Below are 14,272 nucleotides of genomic sequence, written 5' to 3' on the forward strand. Positions count from 1 at the left end.
GTTGTCATATATTTATTTACTTCTATCACTGACTTTCTTGATTTCGAGATCGGTTCTCATTTTTTTTTTGACACTGCCCTATGGAGAAAAAAGAGACATTTTGATGAAGAAGTACATAAATAAGTGCTTTTCAATCTAATTGATAAAGGTAAACATCCAGACAAAAAAAACTGTTTTAGAGCCACCACATTTTCTGCTGACAAATTCAATGTTCTTTAGTCTTGCTGAACAAAGCAGTTACGAAATTTTATTGTTGGTAACAACCTATTATCAAGCATTCCAAAACAAAACGTATAATTAGTTGGGAATAACCTAGATAGTTTTAGCTATTGGCCTTTTACCTTAGAACTATATGGGAGATATGGGTATGTGACAATCTTATACGTTCTTTCAATATAGTTACGTTTCGCAGTTACAACTTAATATCGCGGCCTCTGTACAAAAGATGGGAGCCAATCCACCGGTAACCAGAAACTGGAGTTTACGTTAAAACGTTTTCACGATTACATTCTCCTTCTTTGACGTAGTTGAGGGGTAAGAGAAAGAACAACTGAAGGGCTTCAAAAACACACTCTAGTTCAACACACTATGATCACAAAAGCTAATTGAAATGTATGTACAGGAAAGAAAAGAGAAATAAGTAATATAATTACGCGATAATTACACGGACTAACAATAAATTACGAATTTCTCGCGTTGCCACGGTTAAAGTCATGTTTAAAAAGAACCGTCATGACGGACACCCCTGAGGATTTGTCCCACACTGAGCTATGTGTATTACACTCGTCCTTCTTATATATGACTCTGTAAATAATTTTTAAAAGAGCCACAACGAGAAATATCAACACTGTATTTCTATTCAAATGTATCTCTCCATAGGTTATTTACCTGAAGAAAAGTCCTAACAAAGTGTAAAGCATGAATTCTCGACATGTTATCGGGACCACTTGATCAAGCATAAGAAACATTCGCTGACCGGAACAAAACAGACAATATCCAAGGTAATATGGTCGATGTGGCGTGTTTCTTGACTCCAAAGAAGCTAAAAAGACACTCAAATTTCTTGTAGTTCGTAAGCTCTTTCCACGTGCAAGATTGAGCGCAAATATGAATATTAATTTGAGAAACTATTTGTGATTCAAATGAGTTTTCCGACTACGAAAGGCGGGTCCAAAATAATCGACACCGAATTCTTCGATCTCATCCGTTCAATTGTATATGAAAGTGGGACACCTCGCTTTATATAGATTTTCAGCTTTAAGAAGTTCAATAGAGTACTTCAGATAGTGTTGTAATTCTGGGAATATCAAGTCGAACTGAAATAAACTTGAACTTACGACACTTTGCGTGAACAGCAATTTTCAGTCATTACAGAATCATACAAGGCTGTACGCATCTGGTCATTAACCATCGGTTAACCAGAACTCCCCAAAATATCGATCCGTTTCCTTTTCCACGAGCATGTCGAGTATACAAGATATTGTTTTTCAGTCTGCACCACCCCCACTGTGGACGTAATACGGTACAGAAGCTGATTTACTCGGCCGCTTTCCGACTAGATATAGGCACCTACATGATTTTAAGATATATATTTTTAAACAAAAGTACAAATCAGCCATTTACCATTTTTAGAGATTGGTAAACTTAATTTAAGAGCAATTTCCAAATGAGAGTTGAAAGTAATCTGGGATTGCTTTCTTTTTTATTTATTTCCATTTGTGAATGGTCCAGAAGAAAATCATACAGCTCTCTTAACCAATCAGATGCAAAACCATAACTACTCACGACTTGTTCGCTGGCGTTTTCCCGCGCTTTTGGCAGTCTGGTCGGTTTTACTTTTTAAATGTTCTCATTGACTCTTAAGATATTTTCCTTTCTTCTGATTGGCCCTTATGATTACTTTGGTTTTGGTTTTACGACACTCAGTCGGAAAGCGCTCTTATTGGTCAAACTAAAAACAATCAAGCGACAGGACTGCACGCGAAGTTCACCTGTTTATCTGCGTTTCCTGAAGTTTACTCACGATTGTTTCGATACAGTAAATTTAGCTGGCTGTAACTTGACGATATGTCGCTATTGTTGGACTAACTTTGGACAGTTGTTGTGTAAAGTGAGTGCAAGCCTGTTGATGATGTCATTGGGACACGCCCAATGTCACGTGACCCAGAACAAAAATAAAAGTATACGGTTTGAATTATTTTTTTCGCCTCTTTTAAATCAGCATGATTATCAGAGGAAATTCAAGGACACGAATTCCTCCAAAGGAGCCCAAGGAGGAGGCAGTGTGGCCGAGTGGTTAGAGTGTTGGACTCGTAATCCGCTGCTCCCCGGGTTCAAGTCCCACCCTGACCACTGGATTTGATTCACGGTAGCCCTGAGTTCAGATCCTTGGCCACGCTTGTAAATAGCCTACTGGTTTACCTCTGGCTGGTTGGGGTTCTTAATGATGTTCTTAATGATGTTATGTTCAATTTAGACCATGTGTTTCATTTGTTTGTAAGGACCACAATGGAAACTACTGGTTCACCAGTAATTGTGTAATCCTATAAAAAGACTTTTTTTTTTTTAAGTACCTTTTGTGAAAGAGACTGAGGGTTTAACCTTATAACTCCCAGAACTGATTAACTTGCTACTTTATTGCAATGGTCCCTTTTACAGTTGTGGGCTTGGTGGCCAAGCCTTTGAACAGGAGTGAGGCTAAGGGGTGACCCTTTTGTGATAGAGACCTGTATCTAGTTAGCATGATAACAAAGTAATTTGCATTTGAAAAGCAGCAACATCTCTATCATAACAAGGTCACCCCAAGCCTCACTCTTGTTCAAAGGCTTGGTCATCAAGCCCACAACTGTAAAAAGGACTCTTCTGATATATTGTCTTGCAAACAGGTTATGAGGACAGAAAAGCTTGTCAGCTTGAGGGTTTTATCCTGATTAACAATAGAATTCTCTTGACTAATTTATAAAGAAATGTATGACAGTCAGTTGGGAGAATAAATAATTGGGAGACAAGAGGGAGAGTATTATCAAATAGAATGGTGAGTAGTGGCTGTCTGACAGCTTTGTGCTTTCCTTGTGGTGTTAAACGTTCTCACCGCTTGGCCTTAGAAGGTCTGAGTACAAGATAAGGTCCAGGGTTCACATCCCACTCAGTCCACCCCCCATGAATTTGTTTTTGTGTAGTCCCTTGTTCAACTGCTCTTCTGTGCTTGTAACCAGCCAACTGGTTTGCCTCCTGCCACTTTGGTTTAAATCATGTCATGTTTGATTTTATTGTTTGTTTCTTGCCATTTGAGCATCCTAAATGAAGGAGCCATGATGAAAACTACTTGTTTACCCGTAATTGTGTCACCTTTAATTAAATAGTTTCTTTTAATTGTTATGGTCCAGCATGGCACTCATCCACCTCAAATACATGTATGTCAACAGCTGTCATAATATATGGTACAGCGAGATGTCACATGTTAGATCAGCCACAAATATACTTTCCCTCTGTGAACCAGATGTTATCCAATTTATCTTGGACCCATGGTTGATTTCATGGGCAATGCTAACAGCACTCCCATTTGCTGCAAGATTGGGCTCTGGACCTGAGGCACCACTGCCTGCACTACCGCATAAATTCCAAGCAACAATCCTACTGTCATCTCCGCCTGATACCAGTAAGTTGTTTGGACGAAATCTAGCAAAGTGGACCTGGGTTATGCTGGAAGAATGCTTCTTTAGACACTCATTGAGAACAAATTTTTTCTTGCCTTCAAACCTGAAGAGTTGGATGTTGCCATTCCCTGCAAAGAACACTGTATTTTTCAAGTTGTTTGTAACATTACAGCAAAGGATAAGTGTATTCTGATTGTCTAAGGATAAATATACTTGGCAATCAAACCTAAACATGAAAACGGGCTCATGTTTTCATTGAATAGGTTTACAACTGCGCATGGTGAGACAACTTACATAACTCATCATCTACAATGGAATAGATAATGAGTAGTGTAGCCAATCAGATTGCAACCTTTTTGATGCAGTGTAGCCAATCAGATTGCAGCCTTTTTGATGGAATGCTTGTAAAGTTGTGCTAATGCAAGCTGTCCTTGGTATTATGTTGGTTTTCTTAGTGGAAAGAGTTAGTGCAAGAGAAAGTGTTTTACCACCCCACCTCCTTCAAAAAAGAAATATCCTGCAAGGGATGAAACCTTAACCCTTTCATGCAAAGACTAACAACTACCTCTCTCTCCCTGAGGATGTTCCATACATTTCTAATGGTGATAAACAACTAAAAGTTGTTGTGCACCAATACGTATCTTTTAATACCTAGTCCAGCTGCAAACATCCTACCATCTCCTGCCATATGAATAGAGTGAACAAAAGGTGGGTTGAGAAAATAGGCTCCTTCATAACTGTCCTCATCTAGCTCTTGGACATTAAGTTCCTGAAGTGCTCTCCCAGATGAGAAGTCCCAACTGACAATTCTGTAATCCATAGTCCCAGACGCTATTTCCCACGGTCTGTTTGGCCTAAACTGAACTGTTGAACATATGCTATCATTTCTACTATGCAGTGTCTTGAACAACCTTCCTGCTTGCACGTCAATCACTTTGATATCACCGCTGTCATCGCACGCGGCAAGAAAACCTCCCTTGTCGTGAATAGCTACCTGGTTAATTTCATCCCGGTTGAATTCAAATTCACAAACAGCTGATGACGGGTTTCTGAGATCATAACCAAACACTTTGTTCCCACATGATGCATATAAACGTTCTGGATTTTTCACGCAAAAGCAGATACCGTTGATGTCTTTCGAATCATTCGGCTGGGTCAGTGATGGCAAAGGACAGAGGAGTTTGTTATGAGATGACCCATCTTTTGACCAGACTGTAAGTTCTCCCTCACCACCTGAAGCTACAACACCTTCTTTGTTCACGTCTACAGAAATAACAGTTGATGTATGCCCTCCAGTCCAGGTACTTTTTTGCATTATTCTGTTGGAATGTTTGGACAAATATTCTGGCTTTCAATCTGCCTTACTTATGCTATATATTTCGTGACATCTCGCCACGTTCATCACGCAATCCTCTTTCGAAAGAAATCCCTATCCCCATATTCGGCCATCTTTACCAAAGTTAGATAAAGCGAGTCCGCGCAACATTGGTCAGTGGTGGAATCGGCGCCATTTTGTCAAGAAGAGTAGAAGAGCAGGAGAAACATTGCCTAAAAGCTTGGCCTAACGCTATTTTTTGCATCGTAGTTAAAGGATCCGGAAGCTTTAAGACAACCATGAATCCTTTAACGTGAGTGATTATCCTCTACCAGTCCTATTTATAAACGTATTTGTGCACGATCCTCGCAGTAAAGAGCACTATTTAAGCAGATGGCAGATAAGGCAACCAACCTTCTAAAAGCTAGGCTTATGCTTTGTGAAGATCATTTTTTCAAAATGTTTCACTCGTCCGGGTTTGAAATACGCGTCGTTTTGCATGAGTTTACCAATCTTCCTTCGAGATCTGATTACTCCGCTTCGTAATTTCATTTAGCATAAGAGTCACCTTGGTAAATGGTGTAGAATGAGCTTTGATCAAGGACGACTGAATTTCACGACCAACTGTTATTCACGGGTTTAGAACACTTCTGTACACTTTGGTTAATGTTGTACTGCGCGCTTGTAGCGAGAGTACATGTCAATTTAGAAAGAAATTTCTTGTGATCAGTGTATTACTTTCCCCAGAAACGTAAAAAACATTCAGAAAATGAATGAAAGGATGTTGGAGATGGGTGTGGAGGATAGCCAAGCATGGCACAAGCAGTACAAAGATAGTGCTTATGTCTTCATAGGTAACCTTGATTAAAAGTTTTCATATCCACAAAAATGAGCTACCCTGCTATGTATAACTAATGTCATAGTGTCCCTGCTGTATGCAAAATGCTTTCCAAGAAAGCCTTTCCAATTATTTCCATATTTTGACCCATCAGTTAGAGAAAGTTCATCAACATTGCTTTAAAGAAGAAAACCCTCCAATAAAGTAGCCAAGTATGAGAGGAATTTGTGGAAAAACTCGGGGAGATGTGACTCTACAAAATTGAGGGGCCGGCATATATAGTACAAGATGATGGGAATGGGTGCATGCTTTGTCACTTAAATCTTCATGCACTGGATGCAATATGACCTAGGGGTTTCATTAAAAACCTATTACCATCAGGCTACCATAGGTCAAGACTTCTTATGGCTGTCTGTGTAGCCTATGTGCAGGCTCTTGTTTGGTTTTTGCCTTATGGCCCCTTTCCAAGCACATCTATTTCTTACACAATTGGTAGCTGCTTATGAAAAAATTTATTAAAACCCCCAATGACCAGGGGCTAATAGCCCATTTCTGAATTACCTTTAGCTTCTTTTTCAAGGCGAGTCCTGGTGCTCATCCCTTCATATGATCTTAATTTTTAATTCACAGAGGTAATTCAGAAATGGCCTATTGTTTGACAGTTACAAGCTTTATAAGGATTTTAAAAAAAAATTAACTTTTTTTTTTTAATAGCTAACACAATTACTGGTAACCCAGTAGTTTACATTGTGGGCTATAAACAAATAATTCAAATTGAACATAAATAACATTGTTAAGAACCCCAACTGGCCAGAGGCAAACCAGTTGGCTATTTACAAGCATGGCCGAGGATTTGCACTCGGAGCCACCGTGAAACAAATTCAGGTAGTGGTCAGGGCGGGACTCGAACCCGGGAGCGACAGATTGCGAGTCCGATACGCTGACCACTCGGCCACGCTGCCTCCTCTTGGAAGTATATGTCCTTACATTTACCGTAAGCTCTCTCTTTGCAGGTGGCCTTCCGTTTGATCTAACTGAGGGTGATATCCTGTGTGTGTTTTCACAGTAAGTTTTCAACTCTCTGATAGGTTATTTCTTTTCATTCATTTTTGTTTGTTACTATTATGGCCACCTTTTGCTGTTGTTAGGCTTTTAACTTCCTTCATGTTTCTCTAGTAGAAAATTCCTTCACCACTATGGACAACAGTTGTGTATTGAATAACTAAAATGGAAGCAAATGAACCTTAGATATAAATTATTGAAAAATGCCAAGGCATCAGGAGGAGATCAAGTAAAGTGGTTACAATACAGAAGTAAGAGAAATGAAGTGAAGAAGCTTCTAAGGAATGCTGAGTCCAGCTATTGGCATAGCAAGTTCAACGAGTCAAAGAACCCAAAAGACTTTTGGAAACTAACTAATCAGGTCCTTAGAAAACATAAAGCCAAGCCGATTGGACCAATTATAGACGAAAACAATGATGTAATCATTACAGACAACTTTTCAAAAGCCGAATACATCAATGACTTTTTTGTTAACATCTGTGAAGATCTCACTAATAACCTGGAGCCTTTGGATTACTCACTGCTACTGAAGTTCATTTACCGTGTTACACCTACTACATCCTCTATTGACCTAAATTGGGATGAGGTCAAGAGTAAAGTCAACAAGGCTGCTAACCCGCGGAAAGCATCAGGCCCTGACCTTGTTTTGGCCAAGGACCTCAAGTTGCTTGGTGACCCAGTCGTTCGTAGTCTGCTGCCTCTATTTAAGAAAAGCTTTGATGATGCCACATTTCCAACAGACTGGAAGTTATCTCGAGTCAATCCAATCTTCAAAAAAGGTAGATCAACCGATGTCAACAATTTTAGACCTATCTCACTCCTGAACATCCCAGGGAAGATTTTGGAAGATATAGTTAGTACCTCTCTTGACCTTCACATCAAATCTCTCGGCCTGTTAAGCGATAATCAGTGGGGCTTTCATGAAAACTATTCAACAGAAGGTCTGCTACTCCATCTCACCGAAACATGGAAAGAAGCCCTGGATAATGGCCTCAGAGTTGGCATCGTATTCATTGATTTTCACAAGGCGTTTGACCCGGTTAACCACACTATCCTCCAAGAAAAGCTAAAGGCAATGGGTATTGCGGGTAACTTCCTGTCCTGGTTTTGCAGCTACCTTAGTAATCGTCGTCAATTTGTACAACTATCTGGGACCAAGTCAAATCGCAGATTTATCAAGTATGGAGTTCCCCAAGGATCCATTTTAGGTCCAAAGCTTTTTTCTGTCCATGTGAATGACTTTACTGATGCCATCTCCGATGGTGAGTTATTTATGTTCGCAGATGACACCACCATCTTTACTATTGGCAAGGATGTTGACAGTATAATAGTAACTTTACAATCTATCCTGAAGCAAGTCCTTTCGTGGTGTACCTCAAACAGACTGACAACTCATGAGATTAAATCCGAGGCATTACTGCTCTCAAAGCGTGCCTTCATTGGACCACTGCCACAATTGAAGAGTGGCCAAAACTTCCTAAAATTTACGGACACAGCACAATGCCTTGGGCTAGCGATTGACCGGCAACTATCCTGGAATGATCATGTTCAAATTGTGTGTAAATCATTCAACAAGAAACTAGGTGTTTTGAAGAGAATTAAGTTTTTACCTAAGTCCACCTTGGGGACTATCTATTTCAAGACCATAATCCCATCCATCCTATATGGTGTTGCTGTTTGGGGATCATGCTCTTCGGTCTTACTGGAGAAACTTGAGCGTATTCACGCACGAGCTGCGCGGCTAATCTATAATCTACCGAGGGAAACAACCATAAATGACTTGAGAAATTTAAAGGGTTGGTCTCCCCTTTCCCACTTCTACACAAAAAGGATCCTATCAATAACTTACAAATCATTCCATGGGCTCAATAATGATCTACTTAATAAACTAGTAACAAAAAGTGCACAAGTGTATGGCCTTAGAAAATCCTTGAACATAAATGTAACAAGACCAAAAACTGAAACAGGACGATTGACCTTTAAACATAGGGCTGCCATTGCTTGGAATACCCTCCCAGACAGCATAAAGGAGGCGTCCAGCCTTGAAGCTTTCAAGAAAAACTGAAGAAAAACAAACCGATCTTGAGCAGTATATCTTATTCAAAGGAATCTTCATCAATTACAAATAAGGACGATATTTATACATATTTTTGAAGTATTATTGTAATACTAGTAACTTCTATATATATGTACATATTCCTATTTCTTAATGAAGTGTAAAGTTTTAAATTAGTTAGCAGGTCCACATCAGGAATTTAGTCTTGCCTACCTAGTAACCTGCTTTATCAAATAAACCATGTATGTATGTGGTAATGGTGGGGGTTCATCTAATTTTTTTTTAAGCATTGCTCTTTCAAAAGCAAACCATTTTTTGGAACCAATCAAGCCTTTTTGACAGAATGCTCCTATTTGGATTATTGGTTTCTCACATTGACTTGGCATTTTTGTATAGGTATGGGGAAATTGTAAACATAAATCTGGTGAGAGACAAGAAAACTGGAAAATCAAAAGGATATTGTTTCCTTTGTTATGAAGACCAGCAAAGCACAATATTGGCTGTGGACAACTTCAATGGAATCAAGGTAAGAATTTCCATGTATTAATGTTTTCAAAGAGGAAAGGATATAACCAAGCGGAAATTGATCATCTGTTTCAGTCTTTAGTTTTACCTAAAATTTCATATGGTTTACCGGTGTATGCAGCCTCTGTGCCTGAATTTAATACTGTGCAGCGGTTCCTTTCGAAGATGTCATAAACGCAGTTTTATATCCTATGCTATAGATCTATATGATTTGCTTGAGAAAACAGATAGGTCAATCTCAAAGAGGATTAGTTGCCTGCCTACTCATCTGCTGTACAATTTGTTGCCCAAAGTTGAAGAATCTTCCAAACGTTTGAGAACTCAAACAAGCCTACTACCTTGTGTCAACAATGAATGTTTTAAAGCTAGTTATATTAATAGACTGTATTTTAAATATGCTTCCGCTTTTTAACTTTTTCATTAATAATTTAAACATGTTAATATATAGGTATGTATTTTTACTTGTATATTCAATAAAGATTGTTCATTGTACCATGAACTGACTATCAATTAAGCCCTCATTAGTATGCATATTCTCCATACTGTTCTCTATACATTTCCTAAGGTGCTGACAAGGAGAATTTGTTCAACAATCAACAGTTCTTTAGTTGGTGACCATTTCTCTATTTTCTTGGCCTTAATGAGTGATTTGGGGGGTGATATTGTGTGTGGGAATTAGATGCTCTTCTCTAGATTGTATTACATTACATTTGGAGCATGCCCTTTTTTCATTTTTAACTCTGGTATTTCACTGTACAGTTTTAAAACTAACAGTAGGATTCTTTGGGTTATTTCTAAAGCTTGGTGGCAGAATAATCAGAGTGGATCACTGTTCAAACTATCGAAGACCATTGAGTGATGAAAAGGATGAACATGGAAAAAGAAAGGAGATCATTGAGGAAGGCTGTGCCCCTAAAACACCTTCACCATCACCACCAGTCTCAGAAGATGAGGACATCCTTGAACTACCAAAGAAAAGAAAGAAAGAGAAAAAAACAAAGAAAGAAAAGAAACACAAAGAAGAGAAATGGCCAAAGAAAAAGAAAATGATGTCCAGCTCAGTGGAAGAGGATCTTAAAGGACCTAAAAGTAGAAAGAGGCGTGGGTCCGAAGATGACAATAGGGATATGCTTGACCAAGATTTGCTTCGTGACCGTGATTTGCGGAATGTGGAAGCGAGCGTTATGCGTGACAGTGGACGTGATCGTGATTTTGGAGACCATCACGTATACAAACAGGATAGAGATTCAAAGGATAAGAACTACCATGATGTGCACAGCAGTGATCGTAAGCACGAGCGAGAACTTAATGAACGCGATCGCGAAACACGCAAACGTGAATGTGATATTCGTGAGCGTCACCGTGAAGCACAGAAACACGAATTCCGTGACAATCACATCTCCAACAACCGTAGGGAGCAAAGAGACAAAGACTATCATCACTCATCGCGTGATAATAGAATGCGTGAGGTAGACGAAAGAAAAAGAGACCGGTTCGACAGGAGAGGAGACCACCGAGAGGAAGGCACGAAGCCTGAAAGACGCGATAGAAGTAACTTCGGTGATCGACGGGAAAGAAGATGACGCGATGACTCATTGAAGGTTTGAAGGCAATACCAAACCAAACTGTTGCTTCAAAACTTTATTGTAATAAAATATTAATTTGCATTTAATAAAGGACTTTTTGGATGACTGAAAATCTTGTAATTCATAACTCAATAAAGATTGTAGTTTCCTCACACTGTTAAAAGATTTTCCAATTACATGACCTGCACATGTAGAAAACTCGAAAACTCAAATTACTGCATTTTTTGATAACATGTGTACCATGGAGTTGTATTTGCGTTTTCACTATGCAATGGATCGCTTTTCCGTTCAGTAACCCGGGTGAAATGTTGGGAGAACGCGAGAAAAGTTTTGTAAACCTCGAGCCGGAGGCGTGTGATATACAACCCTTTCGATTGTTCTCCCAACATCCCGTGTAGGTTAGTTGGCCGGTAAACATTCACGAAAAGCGGACTATTGCTTTCATGAAATAAACTATAATTTTCTATAGGCTTACCGTTGCAGTAAACGATAGGTTATTGACCAATCAGGACAATCGTATCAGTTATAACCGTAACGGTGGCCAATTTATCATTTCAACTTTGTTGATATATTCAAATTATTTCGTTACCCCCACCGACGCAGCGCCAAACAGTTTCTTTAGAAACTATCAGCCTTCACTCGTATCAGTTACTTTATAAAATACCATTTCACCCTGTTTTGTATCATGATGCGAACTTTCCAGTAGAAATGCGATGTTACAGAAGGTTTGAGAGGTGATATTTCCGAGTTGTGACGGGAGGATATCGGTGTAGTTCGTTTTCTTATGAATTTAGATGTCTGTAAAAAAAAATAAAGACTCATGGCAGATCGAATAACACAAACTAGCAAGTTTGAATCCGAAACCTTAAGAGTCCACATGTTATCAAGGAACACAGAACACGACTTGAACATCACTGCAACCTTTAGAAGACGAACTTGATTCGACTTAATGCAGTAATTGAAATAAGACGTCCAATTATTGATATGGAAACATAAAATAGTAAACGCAAATCAATTTGCGAGAGTAGTCACAAGAAAATGTACCAAGTGTTGTGGGTTAGGGTTAAAAGGTGAAAAGTGGGTTTGTCACTAGCCAATCACACATAGCCTGTGGGCAGGCCCTCATGATAAGCGCTACAGAACAAGTATTTCTTCTCCTGCCAGAAAGTTATAATACCATGGGGGTTGTGAGGTGTCTCCTAAACCCTAAAGGGTCGTCTTCCCTCCTCTCTTTGCACAAGGCCTCACACTCTCACAGGCAAAGAAACGCTTGTACCGCACGCTAATAATGACAGCTTGCTCGTGGGCTCAGTCAGAGATAAATAAATTCATCTTATCACAAAGACTTGCGGACACTACAAGTCAAGAGCTCTTGTGTCTAATTACAAAGACACTGTGTTCCCATTAATCCTTCATAGCAGAGAGAAGTTTGTATCTAATTAACAGCAATGTGTTTGTGGATTCTAACAGTCCTTGTCTCGGAGTTGTACGTCTTGCTGCCTTCGCTTCTGTCCACGCGAAGAGGAAGTGTACTGGTGGCAAGAGAAGACACCTCCCAATATAAACTCCGTGATAAGAAGAGTCTGTACAACAACAGGATTGATATGGACTGAGCAGTCAACAAACCCCATGTGATGACCTGAAATCAACAGATATAAAAATATTCACCAATGTTCAGATTAGTTCCTAGTTAGTCCACTTATGATAGTATAAAAATAGCACAAGCTGGGGGGGGGGGGGGGAAGGGTACTTCCTAGTAATATGCTAATGAAGATGTGCCGCTAGTTGCGGTCGCATTTTCCATGACTGGATTGACTACAAGGGGTTGCATATTTAAAAGAGTTACTATACTAGAATAGTGTCGCACATTTTCGTGATTTTGGAGGAAAGAAAATTCTCGTAAGTTGAGAAGGTTAGCAAATGTACCAGAAAATTTGTACTGTTGGTAAAAAGTAAAAGGAAGTTGTAGATGTACCATAGGAAATGTGTTTTGCACCGCTGTTAGTCAATCTGTATCAAAAAATCATGTTCTTGAGTTGTGATTGCATCATTTTGATCCGTATCTAAGTGCCTGTTCTGAACTTGGTGGCAGCCATAAATGGAATTGTAAGTTTGACTCTTCAACCTCTGTATTCATGCTCTATTTCAAATGGCAGATATCACATTTAACCTTTGAGAATCAAACCACCCCTTATCCTGTACTAGTCAAAAGTACGTTGTATTGTATTGTATTTACGAATATTTATACAGGGTAGCCCAATTCAACGAATGGCTGGTTTAAATAGGGCCCTGTGAAACCCACCCATCCCACCCCAGGGGAAGACATCCACCACACAGTAATCTCGTACGTGGAAAATCAACGTCTCCTACCCCTAACCCTGCAGAAGACGGGGCCTACGGTTTATTCGTCCTTAGCCGAGAATACTAGAATATCTATCCATTTCTTGATATTATACAAAGGTAGCAAATTCTCCTCAGTTATTTTAAGACCATGAGTATTGGTCCGGCCGGGGCTCGAACCCTCGACCTCCCGCACAACACAATCCGGCGCTCTAACCAAGTGAGCTAACCGGGAGGCGGTTCTAACCAAACTTATTTGTGATATCTTGATCTGCATATAATCACTGTTACCTTAAATCTTGAGTGAACAGGTAATACCAGTGACAAAATTGCTAAAGCTGGGTATGCTAAGAGCCATGTCAAACAACACTGAAAACAAAATTGCAGTTACCTTAGTTTTTATGAACCACATGTGCAACATGAAAAATGGATTACATGTGTACGTATCATTAAAACACAATACCCACCTTTGCAAACTTATTATAAAATTCCTTACGGAGTGTACTTCGTTCTTCCGTGATTTTCTTACTAATGTTGGCACCAAAGCCACCAGCTATAATAATTTTTATAAGAACTAAAAGAAGAGTTGTATCCCAGAATGACAAGATAACCTGCAAATAAAAGCAAATGGAAAATTTTGGAAGGTTGTCAGAATTAAAACTCTAATGGTAGGAGTCCCTCTTTTGTGGGTGTTTTTTCCAATGCACAAGTGAAGAGAAATCAGAGATAAGGTGGTGCAACAGAAGCCGTTGTAAGCTGAGTTTACCCATGGTTATTTTTTTTTCAAAATCATAAAATTTTAAGAATTTCCACAACTTGTTCTGCAACCTCACTAATTATAATGTTTTCCATTACATGTGATTGACATCTTGCTTCCCAAATAAGGCAAAAGTG

The 14,272-nt window shown here is 39.3% G+C and overlaps 3 protein-coding genes across 4 annotated transcripts in view; 1 reads left to right on the forward strand and 2 right to left on the reverse strand.

Annotated features, from left to right (window-relative positions):
* Nucleotides 1-1,518: 1,518 nt before the first annotated feature.
* On the reverse strand, nucleotides 1,519-5,102 carry LOC111320731 (WD repeat-containing protein 53). Its single transcript, XM_022923414.2, has 2 exons — nucleotides 4,308-5,102; nucleotides 1,519-3,784 (listed from the first exon to the last, which is right to left on the reverse strand). The coding sequence occupies exons 1-2, from the start codon at nucleotides 4,969-4,971 to the stop codon at nucleotides 3,429-3,431; spliced, it is 1,020 nt and encodes a 339-aa protein (XP_022779149.2). The 5' UTR covers nucleotides 4,972-5,102; the 3' UTR covers nucleotides 1,519-3,428.
* Nucleotides 5,103-5,139: 37 nt separating this feature from the next.
* Nucleotides 5,140-11,150, forward strand: LOC111320729 (uncharacterized). The gene is made up of 5 exons (XM_088729147.1): nucleotides 5,140-5,284; nucleotides 5,719-5,825; nucleotides 6,823-6,874; nucleotides 9,324-9,453; nucleotides 10,253-11,150. Exons 1-5 carry the CDS (start codon nucleotides 5,271-5,273, stop codon nucleotides 11,033-11,035), a joined length of 1,086 nt encoding a protein of 361 aa, XP_088585273.1. The 5' UTR covers nucleotides 5,140-5,270; the 3' UTR covers nucleotides 11,036-11,150.
* Nucleotides 11,079-14,272, reverse strand: part of LOC111320730 (integral membrane protein GPR180) — an 11,911-nt gene continuing 8,717 nt past the window's right edge. For both annotated transcript variants that reach the window (XM_088729144.1, XM_088729146.1), the window contains 3 exons: nucleotides 13,846-13,989; nucleotides 13,670-13,747; nucleotides 11,079-12,677 (listed from right to left, as the gene is read on the reverse strand). In XM_088729144.1, the coding sequence (XP_088585270.1) occupies nucleotides 12,474-12,677; nucleotides 13,670-13,747; nucleotides 13,846-13,989 (426 nt within the window). In that variant the 3' untranslated portion in view covers nucleotides 11,079-12,473. The remainder of the gene's footprint in view (nucleotides 12,678-13,669; nucleotides 13,748-13,845; nucleotides 13,990-14,272) is intronic.

This window comes from Stylophora pistillata, chromosome 7 (genome assembly GCF_964205215.1).
Source record: "Stylophora pistillata chromosome 7, jaStyPist1.2, whole genome shotgun sequence".
NCBI lineage: Eukaryota > Metazoa > Cnidaria > Anthozoa > Scleractinia > Pocilloporidae > Stylophora > Stylophora pistillata.